Genomic DNA, 9,425 nt, shown 5'->3' on the forward strand with positions numbered 1-9,425 from the left:
ATTCGGGTAGGCATTTTCTTGAAGAGCTGGTTCGCTTTCATGAGATATTACTTAACATTTCTTAATAGATTCTGCGATCTTCTTTCGGGAATTTTGCCTAAGTTCTTTAGTAAAATATCAAGTTGGCTGTCTGCAGGTCTTTATTCTGAATTGGCTTATAAATTCGGACGGGATTTGTTCACTCTTATGTGAACATTTTTGTTTGATTTCGGTTTCGTCTAATTTTGGCGGCTTGTGTTTGTTTTAGGTAGCAGCTTGCGTAAAGATAGCATTTTCTCTTCATGCAGGCCTTTGCTCTAATTCAGTTGAGATCCATTCAATTTCTGGTAATCTTTTTTCGCCTTACGGTTAAAACCGAGGAACTCTTCATGCATTGATATTTGTTCCATTGATGCAGCATTTTACTATTTGTTCAACGATCGTTTCCGTAGATGTTTTTTTTTATTCTTAAATAAATTAATTGGCTTTGATTTAGACATGCCAGAATTGCCCACTACTTCCTTTTACGTTTTCATTGTTGACCCATATAATTCAGCTTATTCCTAATTTTAATCTAAGTCGGCCTCATTTTTGCGTGTTAAGATGTGTTAGAGGTAGGAGTTGGATTTGGAGCAATTTTCCAATCTCTTGATTATTTATTTTTTATGATGTCTGAGCGCATCGAGAGCTTTTATTTTACTATCCTTTTCTGTGCACTTCAAATTTGAAGAGAGGTAAGGCAGAAACAGTGTCTTCCCTTATTAGTTTTATTCAAGTCCATCCATTTCGGTTATAAATCAACGTAAAAGATTATTAGCACAACAGGCAAATTATCAGATCAGGTAAATTCAGCACAACCAAATTATCTGCAACAGCTTCAATAAATAATATACCTACCCAACAAAGAGAAAAGTTAAATGCTCTAAAATATATTCACTCAATTATTTTAAATAGTTAATGGATGAGTAGTCAAATAGCCGGTATCTATCTGCGCATTGACAAAATGTGAATAAAATGGAACTGTTCGATTGATCAATAATCTTCGACATTAAGACAGCTCTTGTGCTTGGCTATCTTAATGTTATTGATTTAAATCCAGTAGAAATCTTGCCCCAACTTCCATGTGATCGAATCATTGCTAATTTACTTAAAATAGTCGTGCAATTTGTGAGATGTGATCCCGATCATGTTCTTGGACTACGACACCGCGTTTATATTCTTTATGCATTCCACCCACGAGCATCCCATTCCGCTCACAATCAGTATAATCACGGCAGCCAGAGATCCGCTTTCGGCAACTGAGCCTTCTTCTGGAGTCCAGATTAGCAAGATTACAACCAAAAGAGTGACGAGCATGTACATGGCAAGCTCAAAGTACGTGGGCGAACTGTTCAAAAATAACGAGTTGCTCAACTTATACTTCTTGTATTCCTCGCCGATAATCTTATTGACACTCGTGATTATTTCATGAAACCTCTTCTTGGTGAGGATTCCTTCTAACTCTTTAGGCTTTTAATTTGGGTTGAACCCTAAGGCAGTCTTATTGCACTCTATAATAATTACTTGTTCAACATTCTTTTTCTTCTCGAGGCCCTCCGAGACAATGTCGTTCATGTATGTCCGAATGAGCACACCTGTTCGGCTATATTAGGGAATTTTCGAATATTTTTTGTTGCGGAAATATTTCTTGGCGAGGCCCAGATAGCAAAGCTTCCGCACTTACTCCTTCTCCAATTCACAGATCTCATTGTCTTCGACTTTCTACAAGTAGTTCAACGTGCTGATGAAAGGGTTGTAATTCTTCAGCCCCTGCCGGAAGAGTATGTTTATAATTGAAACAGGGAACCGATTCTTTTACTTAGGTTTTGGCAGGTCTTGAGGGTTTATGGCTTTCTTAGATTCCACAATTTTGTTACTGGATCGTAAATTGTCACTGACTAACGATATGCCCGCAATTTGAACGATTTTATTCTTGAGGGGTTTGGGGTTGATTATATTCTTACTGCTCTTGATATTCACAAGGCTGTCAACATAGGTTTTGATATTGTCAATGCTCGAGCCCTTATTATTGATGTTTTTATGAGTTTCATTGTTATTGTAACGAGGATTGTAATGAGGGTTGTAGTTATAGTTTAGATGAGGGTTGAAATTTTTATTGCTTAAATCAATGAGACTCTTTTTTGTTGGATCTGAAATTTATGCTTGTTTTGATTTGGTGGAGACATAATAAGGTATTTCACTTTTTTATTTACCTAAACTGAAGTTAGTGAGGATAGATTTATTCAACCTCTTTTTCCCTGAGTTGGAGCGAGTCAGCTATCTCATGCGACTCTCCTGATTCGAGTAAATCAGGCTAGGGTGATGCCGTAGATATTCGCTTTGAGGGAAGCTATTCACGATTTATATTTGAGATCGAGCGAATCTACCAGAGAGTTTCTCATTTTGAAGCATTATCATCAAGAGTTTCGAATACTATGATTTCTAAATATAATCTATGAGGAGTGCATCGAGGTGACTATTAATTTAATTAAAAATAACCTGGATTTTGGTAACAGGTTGATAAATGCCCGAAAGAAATAAAATTATTATAAAACCTTCTCAAACTCAAACTGATCACAATTTTTCCACGCCTCTCAAATTCAAATATTTTTACGAGCAAAGTATCCAAAGCAAAAGCTAAGTCAAGTAGATCACTTGATTCGTATTAAATGTTGGATTAGCTTAGATATGCCATGCCCAACCCCAACCCCAACCCCAACCCCAACCCCAACCCCAACCCCAACCCCATGTGAAAACTGTAAAGCAATTAATAAATGCAGTTGTACAAATTGATATATTACCTGCGCAAATTCATAGTTAAGTTATATCATAAATAAAGAATACTGCCCATTCGCAGACAGACCAAGTATACTAAAATTATTCTAGAATTCGAATTGGTGAATATGGAGCTAAAATGAAGATAGGACACGAATTAATAAGGCAGAATTGGCTTAATGTTTTTTGAAACGTTTCCGTTATTCAGCCAATAATTAAAATATATTGTCAGGCTTATTCTTCCATTATATACATACTGCTATGGATCTTAACAATCTCAGCCTCAAGGAATTTGACATTCTCAAAGAACTAGGAAGCGGCAGCTTCGGCAAAGTCTCTCTTGCTCGAAAGAAGTCCGACCAGAAACTCTATGCAATCAAATCGGTGCTCATGACCAGACTGAACCAAAAATAAAAATAAAGTGCCTTGAATGAGGTCAGGCTGCTCGCATCGATCAACATTCCTTATGTGATCAGCTATAAAGGCTCCTTCTTCAATTCTGATAATCAGTCTCTCTGCCTCGTGATGGAGTATGCGGACGGCGGGGATCTTGAAGGTAAAATAACCAATCAGATCAAGACCCACGCCAGCGAAGGCTTCGAAGAGAATTTCATCTGGAAGGTTGCTTTTTAAATCTTTAACGGCCTCAAGACTCTTCATCACCATAAAATAGTGCATCGGGATATTAAAAGTGCAAACATATTTTTCGTAAACGGAATCGCAAAGCTCGGAGATCTGAATGTCTCCAAGGTCTTGGAAAACGGCATGTGCAGCACCCAAACAGGCACACCCTACTACACAAGCCCCTAAATATGGAAGGGCAAAAAGTATGGCAGAAAGTGCGATATTTGGTCAACAGGATGCCTACTTTACGAGCTGTGCACATTGCATCCACCTTTCAGGGCTAAAGATTTCCCGGGATTATATCGAAAGGTCATTGTTGGTAACTACGAGCCCATTCCCAGCAAATACTCTTATGAACTGTGCGACTTGATTCGAATGTGCCTCACAGTAGATGAATAAATGCGGCCAGATGCCACATAGATTCTCGAAACAACCATCCTCAGCGGAATGGAGCTAAATTTGGAGAAGTTTAGGCATGAATAATCGAACATTTGCTTGATAGATCCGATAAAGTGTCCAAGAGTCTTGCGGTTTCTGAACAACAAACTTCCCAAGGCCAAATTCGAATCCAAAAATGCTAAGAAGACTGTAGGTTTCGCGACGAAGAAGTAAATTGAAATCGAAAAGAACTCCGAGAGTGATAGCTTGTGTTTCAGAAAAGACATCAAGAGAGTGAAATCCTAGAAAATCATAAACTTTATTCCCGACGAAGAGTAGAAGAAAGCCTTAAAGATCACCTCTAAGAACGTAATTATCCTGCCTCCAATCGAAAAAGAGGATGAACCGAAATTTTCGAGCAAAAAAATAAACCTAGTTGATTTGAAGGTGAAAGTGTCGGACAGATATATTGGAGGGTCCAAAAAATACATTAAGATTGGAGAGAAGTAAAATAGCATGAAAATGATTCCTGGGTAATGAAACTTCTTGATAAATTAACCACTTCTATTTTAACGAATTTGGCATTGGCTTTATTTATCGGCTTTAAATATCAAAAGTTTTAAATGATTGATTATTCTAAACCATAAGCAGACTCATAGGCTTTTGTGCTTTGCTAGCTGATTGTTTTGGGAATTGAAATGGAATTGTTAGGCAATTTTTATTATTATAAGACTGGAGGTTATTAATTAACAGACATAATTATATTCGGCAGTATTTTTGCCCAGAAATGCTTCAAAAATAAGTAGGTCAGCTTCTTTAGGAGATTAACTCCCTACAGGCTCTCATTGTCTCCAAAAAATTAACCATTCATCCAAACTGTTTGGAGGATAGTGTCACTAGTGAAGACTAGGAAGAAGACGAGGGGATGTCGCTCGGCACTCGGGCATAAAAGCATGCCATAACCAATCGAACGAAGGCCCGCTCCACACTGAGTAAATATGGGATCGAAAGTGAGATGGTCAAGGTCAAGGAGGAGTATGCGTCAAAAAGAACATAAAATTAGAATTGGTATCGGAGAAAAGCCAGCAAACTATATTGCATGTACAAGAAAGTTGGTGCGAAATGATATGATATGCAACTACTCGTTAGACAATAAATAAAACATGAATTGATGATATTCACTTGGCTAAGAATTTATAAAGCGCAAGTCCCACTAATCCTATCCCTGCAGCGGCCCCTATGATGTTCCATCCATTGTTGGAATCGTCTTTTTTCTCTTACTATTTATTAGTTATCTGCGCCTTCTTGTCTGTGAGCTTCGAGTTATTGAGCATTTTCTCTGATAGTCTTTTATCCACCTCTTTGTTTCTCTTTTCCTCGATTCTGAAGTCCCTGAGGATGAACTCATAGGCCTCGTAGATTTCTTTGCTGCTCTTATCGAGCGAATACGCTATCTTAATGTCGCTCAATGCGTCTTCGTGCTTGCCTAGCTTGTTCCTGGATATGGCTCTCTTCAGAATAGCCTTGATGTATTTAGGGTTGATTGTGATGGCCTCTGTATAATAAACATCAGCGAGTCGCCAATCTTCGGAGTTATAGTAGCAGGTCCCCAAATTATTGAGCAAGTTAGAGCTAATCTCAGCCATGCATAAGCATTAAGCTTGAGTGGCTCCATAGAAATACGAAGGATCCAAGATCTTTAAAGCCTACTGATATTTTTTGATCGCATTGACATAGTCTTTTTCTTTGAAGAATACATTGCCTTCGTTTTTGCAGAGGATACCCCTGTTGATGAGCAGCTATATGTTCGACTCACTTTTTATTTATTGATGCTGTTGTGCAAGCGAGGTCAGAGATGAACTACCGAGTTGGCCGATGACTGAGACTTCAGATTTAGGTTCACTATAAGGAGAGTGTTATTATGGCTTGCATGGTTGAGCCTAAGATGCAATCATGCGATATTATGAATAATTGTGGCAGTAAATCATCGGTCAGAATATTGCACCATTCACTAAATGATTACTATGCAAGCATCTGTCATGTATGAATATATCTATCTATTTCAACAAAGTGATAGTATGAAACATGTTGCCATTGGCCAACCTATTTACAGTTGAGTGCTTCTGGCAATTTCTTTTTCAAAAAAATATGTTTACTATTTGAAGCGATTGATATCAATGCACTATTTTCTTACTCATCTCCGTCCTGAACACAATATCCCAGAATTTAGAAGACACTCCGAATCCTAGCTCTTCGCCGCCGTAGTGGTGCTGGTTGTGGTACTGCTGCAAGCGATGAAAATATCCTCCCTTATATTTTCTGGTGTCAACATGATGCAGAGCGTAGTGTATGCAGTCGTAAGTGAGGTAGCCTGCAATTGCTCCAACCCAAAAGACAAATGTGGCTGAATTGGAGCCAAAGGAAAGGAACTGGCCAATTAAGTAGTAGCCTATGATGACTGTGAATAAGAACAAGGTTGGGGGGTAGACCAATCGATCTCTGAGTTTAAATGAATAAGTACGGATCAGCTGGTAACATATGATGAATTCCATGCAAAATGAAGTGGAGATAACGGAATATTTTCGAATGAGGCAAGTAGCTCTCGCTGTGGAAAATAAACCGATGCAAGAAATATTCAATGAAAGTAAAAGTGAACATCCCCAGAAACAGGAAAGGCAGAAGATGCAAAAAGTTGAATTCTGTCAGGTCCAAATTCTTTAGGTATATGGCCAGCATCAGTGCAGGGAAGAAGAATATCCGGGGCCATTTGTTATGAGATAGTCGCTCCATGAAGTCAGTTTCAAACATCCGTGGGGAATTAACGAAAAGCCAATGAGGTGAATTGCAAACAGTCAAGTAAGTCTAATGATCCATGCCCCAAATTTGCTTCATCAATGGCTGGTCGGGATCAATGATTTTGTTAATTTATTTTTGGTAAGTGCCGATGACGAGAGAGTTGGCCATGACGAGTGAGAGCTAGTGATGTGCCTGCATCTATTTCGTGATGTCCTTGCTCTTCATATTGACAATAAATCCAGCACCCCCAGGGTGATGCTTGGCAAAGCTTGTGGCGTCGAGTACATAAGTGTCATAGATGAGGAGGATCGCATTTGAGTTTGCAGCGTACTACTGCACAGCCTGTTAGTCTTTGAATATGATGTTTTTTTAAATGGGGGCTTATTTCGGCGTTGGAAACATTCAATAATAAATTACTATAGGTTTCAATTAAACTTATGCATTTTATACGTCGATATTGGAATTAAGCTTCAGTTACTTTTGATAAAGTAGTTCAGAATGTTCAATAATGAGAAAATCAATCAGAGTATGTTGGTATCAAAAGCTGCTATAAAAATAAGTATATTTCAACTAAATCGGCTGCCCATCACTCTGCAAGACTGCAGAGATGAATTAGTTTCTGCAATATAATCGAATGAGCTAAATCTGCATTTGTCGATGACTGAATTGAGCTAATGGTGCATGCGGCTTGACAAAGATTAAATAAATAAAATATCAGTGAGATGCGAATTTGAGTTTAGATTATATTTTGGACTCATAAAACACTTCTCTGTACTCCTTCAAGATTGTCCCTTTCTGTTGCTCCTTCTCTTCGGTTTGCTCTTCTATGTACCTGTGCAGGAAGTTGCAACGCTCCCCGAACCTGCAAGAGCAGTCATAGAAGAAAGTGCCACATTATTTCGTTTTATACTTAGAATTGGCCATGTTGTTGCGTTTTAGTTCTTAAGACCCATGGGCAAACTTACATTTTTTCTGGTAAGGGCAGAAACCTTGCTACATGTATCTCCTGCAAAGCTCAGACTTTTCTTTGTTAGAGTAATGATTCTTGGGTATGTTTTATGGTGAAACCGATTCCTCCGTGGACAGCGAAGTCTCTTCATGTTTTCCATGGGAGTAGTGCTCGTCTCTGTTCTTGAATATTCTTCCTCTTAGCATGTTATTTAATATATTTGTAAATCTAATAAAAAGTATATAGAAGAAGCACGCATATTAAATTTGTATATAACAGCTATCTGCATATGGCCTATTTCAATCATTCCTGCAAATCGACTCTAAAACTCATGACAATTATCCTCAGATGAGCCCAATGCAATGGCACAAGCTCATCATGGCATTTTTTTATTGATTTACGTCTTGCAATTTACTTCCTATTCATCCTATTCAAATAAATTCAAGCCTTAAGCATATTTCGTCCATTGTGACGAATGACTGAAACGAGTGAACGAGAGATGGCTTAAATGCGTGCATCCCTTAATTTAGATAAACAAAACAGCTCAAATACTCTTAGAATAAAATGAACAAAGCAGAATGGGAAACTTATTGTGGATGTGAGAAAAAGATATATTTTTATTGTATGGATATGATTTTCCTTCCTTTCGAAGACAAAAAGTCCCGATAATTAGCATATACATATATTTTATTGTCTAATTCAGCTGAAATGGTAATTAACTATGTCATACCCCGCATTACTTCGCAATATTATTCAATGAATACGCATATATAAAAAAGATTCGGCATCAAATAAAAATGGGCGAACACCAGGGCAAAGTGGTCTCCGCATGCTCCTGATCTTATTGCAGTCACATCCTCTGAAAATTTTGGGGTTGTAGGCAGAGGGATGACTCAGATCAAAAAAGTAGAGGGAAATACTCTCCAAACCATAGCAGCAATCGAAGATCAAGTACCCTATTTGTTATTTAGGATGCTGTGTTTGGGCTCTCTTGGTTCGAACTCAACGACAAATTTTTGCTGTTGGGGTCCGGAAGTGGCGAGGCATCCTTTTGGGAGATCGGCAAGGGAGTGACATGGAAGATAAATTTAGGCAATTAAATAAACTCGGTGGAATGCGCCTTCAAAAATCCCTTGTTTATTGCAAGCACTTTGGGGGGATTCCTTCACTTTGGAAACTGCGAGACGGGAAAAGTTGCATTCACAATACCGGCTCACCATAAAAACTGCACATAAGCAAAGTGGCACCCGACATCCGAGAAGGTGTTTGCATCTTGCGGATCCGATGGACTGCTCAAAATGTGGGACCACACTCTCCCGAAGCCCAATATCTCCAGCCATCCCGCGCACGAGGCCTAAATCTTATCGATCGACTTTAACAAATACGAGTAGCAAATAGTGACAGCTTCCATCGATAAGTCCATCAGAGTTTGGGATTTACGGAACCTATCAGCTCCCATCAACATTCTTCAGGATCATCGATATCCCCCCAAGGTGGTTTCCTTTTCACCGCACGCCTCGTGGCTTTTAGGGTCTGGGTCCTATGATATGAATGTCCATTTCTATGACCTCAGGGATGTCACGCAGCCCTTAAAGATGAAAGGGGGCCAGCACTCTTAGTTTGTAACGAGCATCGATTTCAATTTGTTCGAAGAGAAGACGGTCTTATCGGCAGGATGGGATGGTCGTTTGCTGATCTGGTAATGGGATAAGCCGCAGCCAATAATAACATGATATTTATTGCAAGATTATGATTAACTGGCTTAGAAATCTCGGGTGGCTCTTGAGTGCTTGATCTGAAAGATGTCATATAAATAGGAAACAAATTGCTCAATTTATATGATTTGTAAATTGTCGAATATTTATGGGAGCTCTCCAAAAGTTGC

At 38.7% G+C, this 9,425-nt stretch overlaps 2 protein-coding genes across 2 annotated transcripts; one reads left to right on the forward strand and one right to left on the reverse strand.

Moving 5' to 3' along the window:
* Positions 1-5,962: 5,962 nt before the first annotated feature.
* Positions 5,963-6,975, reverse strand: Fa2h (Fatty acid 2-hydroxylase). Its single transcript, XM_088276081.1, has 2 exons — positions 6,324-6,975; positions 5,963-6,292 (listed from the first exon to the last, which is right to left on the reverse strand). The coding sequence occupies exons 1-2, from the start codon at positions 6,601-6,603 to the stop codon at positions 5,970-5,972; spliced, it is 603 nt and encodes a 200-aa protein (XP_088132207.1). The 5' UTR covers positions 6,604-6,975; the 3' UTR covers positions 5,963-5,969.
* A 1,369-nt stretch (positions 6,976-8,344) lies between these two features.
* On the forward strand, positions 8,345-9,181 carry LOC148299448 (uncharacterized; the record flags this gene model as incomplete). The annotated part of the gene is given in 2 exon segments (XM_088276082.1): positions 8,345-8,491; positions 8,803-9,181. Coding segments are annotated over 2 exon segments (504 nt in total), but the record flags the coding sequence as incomplete, so codon positions are not given.
* Between the last annotated feature and the right edge of the window lie 244 nt (positions 9,182-9,425).

Source organism: Brachycentrus maculatus, unplaced genomic scaffold (assembly GCF_059751285.1).
Source record: "Brachycentrus maculatus isolate JH-2025_06_01 unplaced genomic scaffold, ASM5975128v1 h1tg001137l, whole genome shotgun sequence".
Taxonomy (NCBI): Eukaryota; Metazoa; Arthropoda; class Insecta; order Trichoptera; family Brachycentridae; genus Brachycentrus; species Brachycentrus maculatus.